The sequence below is a fragment of the Theropithecus gelada genome, chromosome 15, assembly GCF_003255815.1.
Source record: "Theropithecus gelada isolate Dixy chromosome 15, Tgel_1.0, whole genome shotgun sequence".
Taxonomy (NCBI): domain Eukaryota; kingdom Metazoa; phylum Chordata; class Mammalia; order Primates; family Cercopithecidae; genus Theropithecus; species Theropithecus gelada.
Window position 1 is genome coordinate 11,648,322 of NC_037683.1, and position 17,715 is coordinate 11,666,036.

General features: G+C 43.9%; 1 protein-coding gene across 2 annotated transcripts in view; it reads right to left on the bottom strand.

Moving 5' to 3' along the window:
• GARNL3 (GTPase activating Rap/RanGAP domain like 3) overlaps positions 1–17,715 on the bottom strand; it is a 172,226-nt gene that overhangs the window by 4,475 nt on the left and 150,036 nt on the right. For both annotated transcript variants that reach the window (XM_025360304.1, XM_025360305.1), the window contains 4 exons: positions 5,598–5,705; positions 3,997–4,115; positions 1,828–1,966; positions 37–252 (listed from right to left, as the gene is read on the bottom strand). In XM_025360304.1, the coding sequence (XP_025216089.1) occupies positions 37–252; positions 1,828–1,966; positions 3,997–4,115; positions 5,598–5,705 (582 nt within the window). The remainder of the gene's footprint in view (positions 1–36; positions 253–1,827; positions 1,967–3,996; positions 4,116–5,597; positions 5,706–17,715) is intronic.

A 17,715-nucleotide genomic window follows, 5' to 3' on the forward strand; every position in this document is an offset into this window, starting at 1 on the left:
TCACAGACAGTGGAAACCAGGATTGAGAACCATTACCCAGTAGTTCCCTGCGGGTCCTGCTTGCTATTTCTTTGATCTCCATGCGAGACAGGGACAAGGAGTGCGTGACAGGAATGGCAGCGAGGCCCACACTGATGGGAGTGGGTGGGGTGATGACCTTGGAGACTAAGGGCGACTTCAGAGGTCGCTCGATGCTTCTGCCCACGAGGTTTCTAAGTGGAATCTTGTACAGATTTTTTGATTGAGTTTCACCTGAAATGTGATTTCAAAAAGAACATCAGAACTTTAAGAAAAGTTCATAATATTTACAAGAGAGTAATCTCTTGTTCCTTAACATAGCATGAAGGAAGACTTTATGTCACACACTGATCTGTAATGTCCCACTGGGAGGGCTGGCCGGGAGCACTAATTTGAGGGTGCCTGATGGCTCTGCATTTTCTAAAGCATTTTCATGTGTAAATTAGGTAAAATGCACTCGTGACTGCACAGGAAAAAAGACTAGACAAGAAAAGCAAAAAGCTGCCCTGCTTGGGAAATTCTGTGCTTTCTCTTAACTGTGTGCAGTAAAGACGAGTGATGTGGTAAGAATTTATGAAAAGCGGTGTGTTCAAAGCAATGAGGTAACCACAGCAGAGGCCTCTGGGGTTTGCAGGCAAAGCCAGATAGAGTGAAAGACTGCATGTGCTAAGGAATGTCTAGGCTTGATGACTCTATTCTTTTAGCTATCAAAACCCACTACTGTTAACAGCCCTGAAGGAAAAATAACTGCTGTTGCAAGTTGGAAACTCTATAGCCTTTAACTCCCTTCTTCCCGCTGAAACTTTTTTTTTTTTTTTTTTGAGAGAAGGTCTTGTTCTGTTGCTCAGGCTGGAGTGCAATGATGCAGTCATGCAATCATGACTTACTGCAGCCTTGACCTCCCAGGCTCAAGCGAACCTCCCACCTCAGCCTCCTGAGTAGCTGGGACCACAGGTACATGCCATGACAGCCAGCTAATTTAATTTTAGTTTTTGTAGAGACAGGGTCTCACTCTGTTGCCCAGGCCAGAGTGCAGAAGTGCAATCCCGGCTCAATGCAGCCTTGACCTCTGGTGCTCGGGTGATCCTCCCAACTCAGCCTCCCAAGTAGCTGGGACTACAGGCACATGTTACCATGCCCAGCTAGTTTTTGTATTTTTTTTTTTTTTTAGAGACAGGGTTTTGCCGTGTTGCCCAGCTGGTCTTAAACTCCTGGGCTCAAGCGATCCATCTGCCTCAGCCCGCCAAAGTGCTGGGATTACACGTGTGAGCCATAGTGCCTAGCCCAGTTTGTTTGTTTATGTATTTATTTTTACAATGGAGTTTCGTTGTTATCATAAGGTTTCTTAAGAACACAACCAATGTATTCAGACTGTAAGATTTCTTTTTTTTTTTTTTTAGACGGAGTCTCACTCTGTTGCCCAGGCTGGAGTGCAATGGCACGATCTTGGCTCACGGCAACCTCCACCTCCCAGGTTCAAGCGATTCTCCTGCTTCAGCCTCCCAAGTAGCTGGGATTACAGGTGCATGCCACCACACCTGGCTAATTTTTGTATTTTTAGTAGAGATGGGGTTTCACCATGTTGGTCAGGCTGGTGTTGAACTCCTGGCCTCAGGTGATCTGCCTGCCTCGGCTTCCCAAAGTGCTGGGATTATAGGCGTGAGCCACCACACTTGGCTGGTTTCTTTTTTTTAATAGCTTTACATAGTAACTTCTTTAAGCAGTAATCACATGTAGATATTAGACAATGAACTAGAGAAATTAGAGTGGATTACAGATATTAATCAAACAGTAAAACTTGGACATCACCTTCCCCCAGGGAAGAAGGAAATACTGGAGTATCTCGGCCCGGGGGTGTCTGAGGAGAATTGCCGGCACTGGCCCCCTTGGAGCTGCCTCCAGATGAGACCTCATTCACAGCTGCAGTTGCTGTGAAGTATATATCCGACTAGAAAGAAAGAGAGAGCATTACCGGGCTGCCTGGTGTTTTGGGCCTTGCATCCACTGGCCCTCCTGCCATCACTGCAAACCCCCCAACTGGTCCCCATCCTTGGAGCATGCAGAGAAGTGCGGGATGCCGGGGCGAGGGATGGAGGGAGCCTTCCGGAGGAAAGCCCAGCGTGGCTAGTTACACTTTTCCTGAGTATTCCACTCCCTGCCACTTTTCCTCATCTATTTGTTGATCCACAATAGAAAATAGTCAATGTTCCACCACACATCTTCTGCAATCACAAACACAGCACACACTTCCCTAACAGGAATCTCAGGCACCTGGAGTGTTAGAATGGGAAAGATCTTAGGGATTCGGTTAGGCCCATTTGGCAGATGGGGAAACGGATTATTCATTCACTGATCCAGCAGATACTCAGGCACACCCGTGATGCGCCGGCGCTGGTGCTGACAGCAGTGGTGTGCTGGATGTGATTTATGAGATCCAATTTTCAGGAATTTTGCAAACTGGCTGTTAAACACACATGATTAGAAATAAAATTATACAAACCTAAATAAACAAAGGCCCTAAATATCCAAATTCAACCATTCCTAATTATTTGACTGTGCTTACTATTACATCTGCTCTGGAGTTATTGACACCAACAGTGTCTGTGGGGCTTGGGGGAGAGATACTGCACCATGGGGGATAACGCACATCTCCCCAACACCATCTGCAGTGGTGTCTCACTGGGAGCTTGAAATCAATCATGGAGGGACTCTTTACACCATGGAATCCAGCGAGGACTATCAGTTCCACTTTGATTTGTTTTGTTGATTGTCTATACTTACAGTGATGCAGAAAGTACTAGTAATGAACAAGAAATGTGGAAGTGTGTTTAGTCGGGTACAGAAGCTGAAAGAAGTTTCAGTTTAATGACTATAAGTTGTATGAGGTTGAAAAATGGTTTTATAGCAGATTACCTATCAGATTAAAATTACAAAAAAATGCGTGGATTGAGATATAACTCCAAGTGTAAAATAATGGTTGAAATGCAACTGTAGACTGGCTATGGATATAAGAATTCAGCAAATATTAACAAAAGCATTTTGTAAGAACCAATTGGCTAAGTGGATTTTTATGATAAACAGCATTGTATATTTATTATTTGTAAATTGTAAGCTATTTACAATCAATGAATGTACACACATATAATACATACATGCACATATGTACACATATCATACATGTATGTACATATGTGCACACACACGTTTTCCAGAGCACTGGGGGACCGAAGCACTGAGCACACCACTGGTGCTATGATAGTGAGTAAGACAGCATGGCCCCTGCTCTCACAGAACCATCAGGGCAGCAGCAAAGATGAACAAATAAGCAGTCACCTACCACCAAATGTGATGGATGTCAGGACCAGGGAAGGGAATAGGGGACACAGCGGGGGAGCCAGCCCAGTCTGGCAGGGCTGGGGGGGACTTTCTGGGCCTGACTCAGGGGAGGGGACTAGAACAAGAACCCCCAGAGAATGTGCCAGTGACAAAAGACATCTTGGAAGGCATCTTTGTTCCTGCATCCCTCCGTTCTGCCCTAGCTCTTGGTTATGAGGGATGGATTAATCAGTTAGCCATGTTTCATAGGCTATGAATTCAAATTGAGGACAGAGGGTGGGAAAGGAAGAAAGATTGCAAGCTCTGACTTTTCTAGACTTGGACTGTCCTCCAGGGCAGCAGTGACGTGAATAACTGACCCAGTCTCTGATCAGGGATATCTCTTTTCAGCTAAGTGCTCCCCAGCGGCCACCAGCACTGACTGACTATTAACAAAACTGAGGAGTGTTCTGAAAGCCCACAGAAATCACACACGAAAACCCAACAGATCAGTCTGGTTTCAGGCTTTCCATCTCGCGCTGGCATTCTGACACAGGTCTTCATCAGCCTAACTTGACAAGAGGCGGCTTCTGTGCTCACCTGAAATCCCACAGTGCTGGGGCCCGCCAAACCCCTCAGACAGAAAATCTCAGTCCTACTCACCCTGGAGGCCACGAGCTGCAGCTGTGGCACGACTGCGGTGTGGACCAGGTTCCCGTTCACCACCAGGCGGATCTCCATGGAGTCGGTGGTGAAGGCCAGGAGATATGGGAAAGCACAGACTGCAAGGGAACAGGAGTGTCACCTCCCAGTTGCTAGCTTGGTGGCTGCGGACGGGCTGTGACTGTCTCATAGTCACGCTCACTTCTCTAGAAACTTCCATCTCTCATTCCTCTGGCTGCTTTTCTCCTTCCTTCACATGTGCACGTGGCCCTGATCCTAAGGTAGCCTTGGCTCCCAAGATAGCCTCCCCTCGGTTGCCACACTCCGCCTCCCAGGAGGTGCGCACCGTCACCATGCTTGCTGCCATTTTCCCCCATGGAAACCCCATTGCCTGATCTTCCAGTGAGGCAGCTCACTTGCCAAAGTCCTGTGGGGAGTCCCTTCTGTTGTTCAGATACCAGCTGACATTCTCTCTGCAGGCCCAGGCCATCCTGCCTGGGACACTTCCCTTTGGTCGCTCTTCAAGGCCTAGCCCTGGAGGAGCCCTCAGTGCTCCTCACTCCTCCCCTGTGCTCCTCCTGCTGCACGTCTGAGCAGGGGCTGCATCTTATTCCTCACCGGCCCTCACAGTGTCCCTCAGGATCAATGGGTTTGCTGAGTTATTTGTTAAGGGCTGGCCCCTCTGCTTGAAATGATTTGAATGACACACTGGCTTCCAGGTGCTGTGCCTGCCCTGGCTGCCCTATGGCACACCTCTTTCTTCCTGGCACTTCGTGTCGTTCCCTCCTTCAGGCTCTCTCTGCACTCTTTCCGTGGACGAGCTCATCTGCTCTCCTGGCTTTCCTGGTGACTCTGCCGACCACATCTAGGCCTCTGGCCATGACTTTCAAGCCCCTCCAGTAACGGTTCAAAACTTCCCTTTCCTGTCTACCAGATCTAATCTGTCATCAAGTCTGACTGGTCCTCCCAGGATCTTAGATCGGTCCCTCTGTCCTCCTCTGAAAATGCTGTCCTGTGGACCTATTAACACATAGCTTTATTGTGAGGACAAAAGAATGAACTGGAACATTCTTGGCTCTGATCTGACTCCCAAAACGCAATGGCCAGTTGTGGATCTTGAATCACAAACACAAAGCATCACTGCTCACGTCCTGACATTTTAGTGGCAGGCAGGTACCTGAGTTTCTATGAAACATATACCACAGGTGCTAAAAGCACTGTGCTTCTCCCTGAGGTCAGCCAGCATTTTGAGGCTGGAGACCATACACTTGAATTTTAGAAAAAGGAAAGTGAGGCCCAGAAATGAACTGAGGTGCTGAAATGATAACCAAGTACTGAAAAATGACATTTAATTGCTTTCAAATGCATACATGCTCAGGCACTGAGAGAAACTAGGAAGAACAGTAGAAGACAATAGTCCCAAAAGGGGAACAAAAAGAAAAAAAAATGACAAAGAAAAAGAACGCTCTGAATACTAATCATATGCATGTAATTTATGGCAATTTCGCAGTAAGCCAGTGATTTGCTTACATAGGATTTGCTTACAACAGTTCAGACATATCTATGAAGGGGGAAAGCGTTATGATAAAGATTTTTCTTACCAATTGCACAGGGAGCCTGGTTCCAACAGAACTGGAAATCTGACGCAGAGGGTTGAACCAAAAAAGAGCCACCATTAAAGGGGCAAACCTTTTTATAGATGCAACTGTCTGCAATGAAAACAACAGCAACTCATTTTTGTTAGAGACAACACTTAAATGACTGTAATTAAATAAATGAAAAACAGGCAACAAGAATAGTATCCTATCTGCTAGTTCTTTATAAATAGCCAGTATGAATACTGCCAAGATGCTGGATACTTAGGGTCAAAGGCCTAAGTATCTGAACCGTCTGAGCCAGAATAATATTACTACTACAAGTAATAAGAGCTGCTGTTTTGGGAGAATTTACTATGTGCCAGGCACTGAGCTTGAAAGCCATTATCCCATTTAATCTGTAGAAAGTAGAAAGATTATCCCATTTAATCTTCACAAAGTAGATACCATTATTACACTCACTTTACAGATGAGAAAATTGAGGTTAGGAGAGGCGAAGTAGTTTGTCCAAAGTCTCACAAGTACTGTGTGGGGGAAGCAGGGTTTGGACACAGGTCTGCGTGACTGCAGAGCCCGTGTGCTTCATGCCTACGCCCTACTGTCTCTCACACTCGTGAACGGTCAAGAAAGGACACCTGACGGCAGCCCTGGGCTGGAGAATGCCCTCCTGCAAGGCGGATCACACCTTGAGCCTCATTCAGGACAAGGGTGGTGGGAGCCAGATACCCCCCGCAAACATTTTATTATTATTCAAGAGGACTTGAAGCCATATGCCTGTATCCTCTTGCTGAACCTCAACCAGTACTAGATTAAGACAAGGTTCATTCAAGTACATTGTTCCTGGCCTGCTGCAAGCTCTAAACACAAGTCCATGTGGTTCAGACCCTCTTAGAGTGAGAAAGTCCATGGAGAAACAAAGCCCCCATTTATTACAGAAGTTCATCACATTTTAAAAATTTAAATTAAAAAAAAATTTTTTTTTTTTTTTTTTTTGAGACGGGGTCTCGCGCTGTGTCACCCAGGCTGGAGTGCAGTGGCGCGATCTCGGCTCACTGCAAGCTCCGCCTCCCAGGTTCACGCCATTCTCCTGCCTCAGCCTCCGAGTAGCTGGGACTACAGGTGCCCGCCACCACGCCCGGCTAGTTTTTTGTATTTTTAGTAGAGACGGGGTTTCACCATGTTAGCCAGGATGGTCTCGATCTCCTGACCTCGTGATCCACCCGCCTCGGCCTCCCAAAGTGCTGGGATTACAGGCTTGAGCCACCGCGCCCGGCCAAAAAAAATTTTTTTTAAGAGACAGAGTCTTGTTCTGTCACACAGGCTGGAGTGCAGTGGCGTGATTACAGCTGATCGCAGCCTCCCCATCCCAGGCTAAAGTGAGCCTCCTACTTTAAATCCCCCAGTAGCTGGGACTACAGGTGCACACTGGCATGTCCAGCTATTTTTTTTTTTTTTTTTTCAGTAGAGACAAGGTCTCGCTATGTTGCCTAGGCTGGTCCAACTCCTGAGCTCAAGCAATCCTCTCGCCTTGGCCTCCCAAACCATCATGTTTTAGCCATGCATTTCTTTCTCAATGAAAGACCGAGTTATTATTATTATTATTATTATTATTTTTGAGACGGAATCTTGCTCTGTCGCCCGGACTTGAGTGCAGTGTCTAGATCTCAGCTCACTGCAACCTCCGCCTCTCAGGTTCAAGTGATTCTCCTACCTCAGCCTCCCAAGTAGCTGGGATTACAGGCACCCGCCACCATGCCCAGCTAGTTTTTGCATTTTTAGTAGAGGCAGGATTTATCCATTTGGCCAGGCTGGTGTTGAACTCCTGAACCCTCAAGTGATCCACCTGCCTCGGCCTCCCAAAGTGCTGGGATTACAGGCGTGAGCCACCGTGCCCGGCCTGAATTTTTATTAACATCATGAAGAATGGATGTTAACAAATATCTGAATGTTAATTATTGACACACAAAAACAGGGATGACTCACAGACATAATACTGAGTAAAAAAAAGAAAAGCTAGATATTTGAGTACATACTGTATAATTTCATTCGTTTAAATGTTTAAAGCTGTCTACAGAGGGTAGAGGTAAAGATGGTAGTGTTACTCTGAGAAGATAATGACATGTAAGAACAATATCTTGGATTAGCGTCCCCACCTACATTTTAGAATCACATTTCTAATTTCCAAAAAAAAAAAAGGAAGAAAACATGATATAATTAACAACTTGATGAGTCAGCAGATACAGAGTTTTGTTGCAATTGGGTCTTGGCTGCATTAGTATGTTTACTGTTTGAAAAATAATGAAACCCGATCGGGCGCAGTGGCTCATGCCTGTAATCCCAGCACTTTGGGAGGCCAAGGCGGGCGGATCACGAGGTCAGGAAATCGAGACCATCCTGGCTAACACGGTAAAACCCCGTCTCTACTAAAAATACAAAAAACTAGCCGGGCGAGGTAGCGGGCACCTGTAGTCCCAGCAACTCGAGAGGCCGAGGCAGGAGAATGGCATGAACCTGGGAGGTGGAGCTTGCAGTGAGCCAAGATCACGCCACTGCACTCCAGCCTGGGCCATAGAGCAAGACTTCGTCTCAAAAAAAAAAAAGAAAAATAATGAAACTATTTTAAATTATTAAAAATAACAGCTTTACTGAGATCATTTATAGATCACAAAATTCATCCATTAAAAATGCACAATTCGGGCAGGTGTGGTGGCTCTCACCTGTAATCCCAGCACTTTGAGAGGCCGAGGTGGGCAGATCACGAGGTCAGGAGATCGAGACCATCCTGGCCAACATGGTGAAACCCTGTCTCTACTAAAAATACAAAAATTAGCTGGGCACGGTGGCACGTGCCTTTAATCCCAGCTACTCAGGAGGCTGAGGCAGAAGAATTGCTTGAACCCGGGAGGTGGAGGTTGCGGTGAGCCGAGATCGCGCCACTGTACTCCAGCCAGGCGACAAAGCTAGACTGTGTCTCAAAAAAATACAATAAAAATAAAATAAAATAAAATAAAATGTACAATTCAGTGAATTTTAGTATATTTACAGAGTTGTCCAACATCACCATGATCTAATTTTAGAACTCTCATCACCCTAAAATGAAACCTCACTCTCCATTTCTTCCCCTAGCCCTAGTCAACCACTTATTTGCTTCTGTATCTGTGGATCTGCCTTTTCCGGACATTTCATACAAATGGCATCATACAACCCATGGCCTTTTGTGTCTGCACTGAGCATGATGTTTTTGAGGCTCATCCATGTGTCAGTGCATCATTCCTTTTTATGGCCAAATAATATTCCACTGTATGAATAGCCTACATTTTGTTGATCTACTTACCATTTGATGGGCATTTGGGTTGTTTCTACTTTTTGCTATTGTTAATAAAGATGCTATGAACATTCCTGTACAAGTCTGTGTGGATATATATTCATTTCTCTTGTATAGATTGCTGGTTTTATGTAAGTCACATGATTTTATTTTATTCAGAATGTTATTTACTGTTAAATACTTTGTATCTATATCTACATCTTCATGAGCTTCGTTATTTTTTCTGTGTTTTGTTGTAGAATATTTGAGGAAAAAAGAAAAACATAAATAAGAAAATTTTAAAAATCATCTGCAACCCTATGTCCCAGAGAGAAATACTAATATATATATATGTATTTTTTTAAATTTTTTTTTTTTTTTGAGACAGAGTCTTTTTTTTTTTTTTTTTTTTTTTTTTGAGTCGGAGTCTCGCTCTGTTGCCCATGCTGGAGTGCAGTGGCACAATCTCGGCTCACTGCAAGCTCCGCCTCCCGGGTTCACGCCATTCTCCTGCCTCAGCCTCCTGAGTAGCTGGGACTACAGGCGCCCGCCACCGCGCCCGGCTAATTTTTTGTATTTTTAGTAGAAACGGGGTTTCACCGTGGTCTCGATCTCCTGACCTTGTGATCCGCCCGCCTTGGCCTCCCAAAGTGCTGGGATTACAGGCGTGAGCCACTGCGCCCGGCAGAGACAGAGTCTTGCTCTATCACCCAGGCTGGAGTACAGTGGCGCAATTTTGGCTCACTGCAGCCTATGCCTCTTGGGTTCTGCCTCTTGGGTTCAAGCAATTCTCCTGTTCAGCCTCCTGAGTAGCTGGGTCTACAGGCGTGCCCCACCACACCTGGCTAATTTTTTTGTTTTTGGTAGAGATGAGGTTTCACCATGTTGGCCAGGCTGGTCTCGAACTCCTGACCTCAAGTGATCCACCCGCCTTGGCCTCCCAAAGTGCTGGGATTACAAGTGTGAGCCATCGCGCCCGGCCAGTACTGATAGCATTTTGGTACTTCTTCATGTATTTTTATTAAGAATGAATAAGCAAGAGAAATGTCATAAAGAAAAACAGAATTGAACTTCAAAATATAATTTGCTTTCTTCACTATATTGTATATTTTCTTCTATGCATTTTTCTTTTTTTTTTTTTTGAGACGGAGTGTCGCTCTGTCACCCTGGCTGGAGTGCAGTGGCCAGATCTCAGCTCACTGTGAGCTCCGCCTCCCGGGTTTACGCCATTCTCCTGCCTCAGCCTCCCGAGTAGCTGGGACTACAGGCGCCTGCCACCTCGCCCGGCTAGTTTTTTGTATTTTTTAGTAGAGATGGGGTTTCACCGTGTTAGCCAGGATGGTCTCGATCTCCTGACCTCGTGATCCGCCCGTCTCGGCCTCCCAAAGTGCTGGGATTACAGGCTTGGCCACCGCGTCTGGCCTTCTATGCATTTTTCAATAACATAAGTTTAACTCACTGTATGGCATTTCAGTATTTGAATGTAACAAAACATCTTTACCAGTTTCCTCCTGTTTCCATTTAGTTTCCAAAGCTTTCTGCTTTATAAATGATGTTGTAACAGACAATCAAGAACTCATTATTCACAGTTTGCTGATTATGCCTTAAAATAATTGCCTGTAAGTACACAGGCTGTGTCCATTTAAAATCACATCCTGCCAACTTCTTCCCCAGAAGGCCGTACCATCTAGACCACTTCTAGCAGTGCAGAGAGAGGTGCCTGAATCCATGACTCTGACAGTCTCAGCCAGTCTGAGTGACCAAATCATTTCAGTGATAATTTGCATATTAAAATTCTCAGTGGGGCACCATTTTTCCCATGCCGTTAAAATAATTGGGAAGCCATTAGAATGAGGTGGTCCCAGTGCTGTGAGTTCCTACATAAGCAAACCAAAACCCAACTTAATGTAAAAGGTCATATTCTAGGAGCCAACCAGAAACCGTCAACTAACCTCTAACCCAGGACTTTCCACTGGAATGATCCAAGTAAAGCTACTGCTCCACTTCAGCAAATCAAATACTTTCTTTGCTTTGCTTCTGCATTCACCCTATAAAAGCCTCTCTTTGTTCCCGTGGGTTTGGAGCTGCCTGATTAATAAATCACTGTCATCTGGGCTCAGTGGCTCACTCCTGTAATCCCAGCACTTTGGGAGGCCAAGGCAGGCAGATCACTTGAGGTCAGGAGTTTGAGACCAGCCTGGCCACCATGGTGAAACCCCATCTCCACTAAAAATAGAAAAAAATTAGCCAGGCCTGGTGGTAGGTGCCTGTAATCCTAGCTACTTGGGAGGCTGAGGTGGGAGAATCACTTGAACCTGGGAGGCAGATATTGCAGTGAGCTGAGATAGCGCCACTGCACTCCAGCCTGGGCTATAAAGTGAGACTCCACCTCAAAAAAAAAAAATGTGTATATATATATATATATATATATATATATATATATATATATATGTGTGTGTGTGTATATATATATATATATATATATCACTGCTCAAATAAACTCTTAAAAATTGTAATGGGTCACAATTTATCTTTTAACAATGCTTACTGGGTAACTGCATTTCTTTTTTTGTAAATTATCTGCTCATATCCTTCCCTCATATTTTAACAGGTGCTCATGCTTTTATCTTTTTTTTTTTTGAGATGGAGTTTCACTCTTGTCGCCTAGGCTGAAATGCAATGGCATGATCTTGGCTCACCACAACCTCCACCTCCTGAGTTCAAGTGATTCTCCTGCCTCAGCCTCCTGAGTAGCTGGGATTACAGGCATGGGCCACCATGCCCGGCTAATTTTTACATTTTTAGTAGAAATGGGGTTTCTCCATGTTGGTCAGGCTGGTCTTGAACTCCCGACCTCAGGTGATCTGCCCTCTCAGCCTCCCAAAGTGTTGGGATTACAGGCGTGAGCCACGGTGCCCAGCCGCCTTTATCTTTTTGATATGTAAGATCTCTTTTCATATTAATGATTCTTTTTTTTTTTTTCCCTCTGTTGCCCAGGCTGGAGTAGAGTGGCATGATCTTGGCTCACTGCATCCTGTGTCTCCCCAGTTCAAGCGATTCTCCTGCCTTGGCCTCCTGAGTAGCTGGGATTACAAGCATGTGCCACAATGCCTGGCTAATTTTTTGTATTTTTAGTAGAGACTGGGTTTCACCACGTTGGCCAGAGTGGTCTTGAACTCCTGACCTCAAGTGATCTGTCCGCCTTCATTTCCCAAAGTGCGGGGATTACAGGCGTGAGCCACCGCACCCGGCCTATGCTAATGATATTGGCCCTTTTGGAAACTCACAGATATTTTCTCCAGTTTGCTATTTCTCTTTTAATTTTATGGTTCTTTCTGGCATAGAAATTTTAAGTTTTGTGTAATCAAATATTTCAAACTTTGTTCATGGCTTCTGCATTTTTTTTTTTTTTTTTTTTTTTGAGACAGAGTCTGGTTCTTTTGCCCAGGCTGGACTGGTGTGCAATGGCACAATCTCAGCTCACTGCAACCTCTGCCCTACTGGGTTCAAGCGATTCTCCTGCCTCAGCCTCCCAAGTAGCTGGGATTACAGGCACACGCCACCATGCCTGGCTAATTTTTGTATTTTTAGTAGAGATGGGGGTCTCACCATGTTGGCCAGTCTGGTCTCAAACTCCTGACCTCAAGTGATCTGCCCACCTTAGCCTCTCAAAGTGCTGGGATTACAGGTGTGAGCCATCACGCCCGGCTTTAACGTCGTCCTTAGAAAGGCTCTCTCCACCGCTAAGAGTTGGTACACAGTGGTTCATATTTTCTTTTATAAGTTTCAGAAACTGACTTTTTATATTTCACTTTTAATTTATTTAGAACTAAAAACAGAGGCATATATTTACTTTCTCCAAAAGTTTGTCCAATTGTCCCAACGTTATTTTTTAAAAAATTCATCATGTCTCTACAGATTTGAAATGCTACTTTCATCGTGTACATTTTATATATACTTGAGTTTATTTCTGGACTTAATTCTGTTGTATTGAGTGGCTTATCTATTCTTGCACCGGCATCACAGTGTGCTAATTATTGTAGCTTTGCAATAAATTACAATTTTGAAGAAATAACCATCCTTCATGACAAATCTTTTTAAAAATTTTCTGGCAAATCATTCATCTAATCACTCAGCAGATATTTATGGAGTGCCTACTATGTGCCAGGCATAAAGAGAAAAGAATTGGGATTCTGTCTGGAATCACAGTAATTTACTTCATCTGAGGAGAAATATACATCTTTGCAAGATGAAGTCTTCCCATTCAGTAGCATAGTATATTTGTCCATTTGTTCAAACTTTTTCTTAGATTCTGCAGTGATGTTGGATTGTCCTTGTCCCAAAATCCATGAGGGTTGGGACCCTTTTGTGGAGGCTAGTTTTTAAAAAACTATCCAATACCTTCTATACTTACTGACTCAATCAGATTTTCTGCCATTTTTTAGGACAATTTTAGGAATTTATTTTCAACTACAAAATTGTTCCTCTTACCTAGATTTCAAAACTTACCATATTTCATTGAATCTAGGATGTCACTGAATAAAAGATGTACCGTTTTTCTGGCAAAAGTAATAAGATACATCATTTAAAACGTCTCATCAAAAAAAAGAAAGAAAGAAAGAAAGCTGTCCACTATAATTATAAGATGCATGCTAAATTCAGAGATGTTAAAATGTTAAGAGGCCGGGTGCAGTGACTCATGCCTCTAATCCCAGCACTTTGGGAGGCCAAGGCAGGTGGATCACTTGAGGTCAGGAGTTTGAGACCAGCCTGGCTGACATGGTGAAATCCCGTCTTTACCAAAAATACAAAAATTATCCGGGCATGGTGGTGCGTGCTTGTAATCCCAGCCTACTTGGGAGGCTGAGGCATGAGAATTGCTTGAACCCAGGAAGCAGGGGTTGCAGTGAGCCAAGATCATGCCACTGCACTCCAGCCTGGGTGACAGAGTGAGACTCTGTCCCTAAAACAAACTAACAAAAAAAAGATGTCATTGGAGGTTACAGTCATCAGAGGGCTTGACTTGGGTCTGCTTTCAAGATGGCACACTCACATGGTTCTTGGCAGAGGCCTTAGTTCCTCACCACAGGGACCTCTCCCTTGAGCTGCTTGAGTGTCCTCAGGACATGGCAGCTGGCTTCTCCAGAATGAGTGACACAAGAAACAATAAGGCAACTACAATGCCTTTGTTGATCTAGTCTCAGAGGTTGCATACCTTCACTGCTACCATATTCTGTTTGATAGACAGGAATCACTAAGTCCAGCCTGCCTACAAAGGAAGAGGAATGATCTCCACCTCTAGGGAAGAAGTATCAAAGAACCTGCGGACATATTTTAAAACCTCCACAATGGACATTTGTGTTGTTTTCAGTTTTGGGCTAATACAAATAATGCTACTATGAATATTTGGATACAAATCTTTGTGGGGACATACAAATGCTTTTTTTTTTTCCCCCGAGACAGAGTTTACCCTGTCACCCAGGCTGGGGTGCAGTGGCACAAGCTTGGTTCACTGCAACCTCTGCCTCCTAGGTTCAAGCAATTCTCCTGCCTCAGCCTCCCGAGTAGCTAGAATTACAGGCACCTGCCACCGCACCTGGCTAATTTTTTTTGTATTTTTAGTAGGACAGGGTTTCACCATGTTGACCAGGCTGGTCTTGAACTCCTGACCTTAGGTGATCCACTTGCCTTGGCCTCCCAAATTGCTGAGATTACAGGTGTGAGCCACCGTGCCTGGCCTGTGCTTTCATTTCTTTTGCATCCATTCCTAGAAGTGGAACGGCTGGGCCATATGGTGAGTGAATGTTTAACTTTTTGAAGAACTGTTTTCCAAAGTGATTATACCAATTTACATTTCCACCAGCCGCACATGAGAAAGCCATTTTCTTCACATCCTTATCAACACTGATTATGAGCAATCGTTTTCATTTTAGCCATTTCATAGCTGTGTGATGGTATCTCATTGTAGTCTTTAAAATTTTTTTTTTTTTTTGTAGAGATGGAGTCTCACTATACTGCCCAGGCTAATCTTGAACTCTGGCCTCAAGTGATCCTCCCATCTCAGCCTCCCAAAGTGTTGGGATTACAGGCGTAAGCCACTTTGTCCAGCCCTCATTGTGGTTTTAATTTGCATTGCCCTAATAGCTACTGATATTGAACATCTTTTCATGTGCTTATTTACCATCCACAAATCTTCTTTGATGGAATATCTGATTAAGTGTTTTGCCCTCTTTTTAACTGGGTTATTTTCTTATTATTGAGAGTTCTTTATATTTTCCCTTTACAGTCCTGTATGAGATAGGTGATTTGCAAATATTTTCTCTCTGTGCCTTTTCATTCGCTTGTTTTTCAAAGAGGTTCTTACTTTTAATGAAGTTCAATTTATTAATTTTTTCTTTTATGGATTATACCTTTGGTGCGGTATCTAAGAAATTTTTGCCAATCCAAGCTCATAAATATCTTCTATGCTTTCTTGTAGAAGTTTTTATTAGGCTTTAGGTTTTTCCTGTAGTTTTATGATCCATTTTGAATGAATTTTTAAATATGATGTGAGGAGCCTTTCCTTTTTTCTTTTTTGAGACAGGTTCACTCTTGTTGCCCAGGTTGGAGTGCAATGCCGCAATCTCAGCTCATTGCAACCTCCGCCTCCTGGGTTCAAGTGATTCTCCTGCCTCAGCCTCCCAAGTAGCTGGGATTACAGGCATGCGCCACCACGCCTGGCTAATTTTTGTATTTAGTAGAGGCGAGGTTTTACCATGTTGGTCAGGCTGCTCTCGAACTCCTGACCTCAGGTGATCCACCCACCTCAGCCTCCTAAAGTGCTGGGATTACAGGCATGAGCCGCCACACCCAGCCTCTTTTTTTTTTTGAGACAGAGCCTCACTGGCTGGAGTGCAGTAGCCTGATCTCGACTCACTGCAGTCTCTGCTCCTGGGTTCAGGTGATTCTTGTGCCTTGGTCTCCCAAGTAGCTGGGATTGCAGGTGTGCACCACCATGCCCAGCCAATTTTTTGTGATTTTAGTAGAGACAGGGTTTCACCATGTTGGCCAGACTCAAGTAATCTGCCCACCTCAACCTCCCAAAGTGTTGGGATTACAGGTGTCAGCCATCACGCCCAGCCAGGAGTCTTTCTAAACAGCAGCAAAATCAAAGTGGATAATATTTTCATTCACTCTTCCACCAAGAGGGAGGCAGATCATGTCTTATCTCTGCAACCTGAAAGACCTCTTTTGTACTTTTAGGCTTTGATGTTCTTTTTTTAGAGACCAGGGTCTCACTATATTGCTCAGCCGGTCTTGAACTCCTGGCATCAAGAGATCCTCCCGCCTTAGCCTCTCAAAGTGCTGGGAAAACAAGTGTGAGCCACTGGACCCGGCCGATTTTATCTTTGTAAAAAGGCTGGGTGGGTGACAGTATAACAGCATCTAGGATAAAATCACTGTAAATAATCTTGAACTCAGCCACTCCAAGTTATAGCACCACTCACACATTTAACCTATATTCCTAAGCTGTTGTTTTGGTTCCCAGAGCTCATGTAGGCCACCTGATCTCAACCTAATTCACTAAAACATCCACTCTGATGCTTGTACGCTACAGCAATAGCAATACTTGAGGCTTCTTTTCATTTGCTAGGAAGGTCCCTGGTTCCTCTGGTGGCTTGATCTTACTCACTTTAAAAGTATAATTCGCTGAGAATTGCAATCTATGGAGTATTTGTTTTTTCTTTCTTAGGATTTAGCTTCCCAACAAGACATACATTCTCTTTGTTCGAAGAAAGTAGCAAGTTTTGTTTCAGCCTGAATATTTCTTCTCTGGCTTTTGAATGACATCAGGCTCACCAATTTATCTATTAGGTAACATACAACTTTCTATGCATATCCTCAAAGACAGTCTTCAAAATTTAATTCAGCTGTAATTTTGTTCTTCATAATAATGCGGTTACAGCTAGGTAGCTCCTGTATCTTCTGGAGTCCACCCCTGACTCCATGCTTCCACACTGGGAAGTATATTCAAATGTTAAAATTCCCAAAAGGCAATCAACACAGAAGGTCCTCTGCTTGCATTATCTGGGTACAGTTTAAAGTTTGAAGAAAAGTAGCAGATCTAATAAAAAGCCAGTTTTGAACTGTTTCATTTTGTGTTTTTGTCTCTTAATTTGATAAACACATTCCAAAGCTGTTGCCACCAGTCTATGCAAAAACAAGTGTGTTGTTCCTTAGTGTGTCTCAACATTCAGGTAAACAAATATTGCACTATGTAGAGCTAAAATTTACAAAGTAAGACCCAGGGAAACTTAAGGGGTCCCAGAGTTCTTACATAATTTTAATTTACCAGCATAAAAACTACTGTTGTCCCTAAAAAATATTGTGTAAAAACCAGGTATCATTATGTGGACCACTGTTTTACAAATACAGATTAAGAATACATAGTAGACTAAAAACATATTATCTCCTATAGGAAACACTTCTCATATCCCCAGCCCCACAAACACCCATATTCTCCTACACATCTCCTATAGCACAGAGCACATTGCACCAATTTGTTTATGTGTCAAGAATCCTGGGATGGGGATGGGCAAGGATAGTGTCTTCCTCCTCTAAAATAATACCTGATATATTGTACTTCATTTATATATTCTGAATAAATGAGTGAATGCTTTGAAGAAAAATGAATGAATGAATGAATGTGAGGTATGGATGAAAGTTTTTGGTTAGCCGGCCGTGGTGGCATGCGCCTGTAATCCCAGCTACTCAGGAGGCTGAGGCAGGAGAATCTTTTGGACCCAGGAAGTGGAGGTTTCCGTGAGCCAAAATCGCACC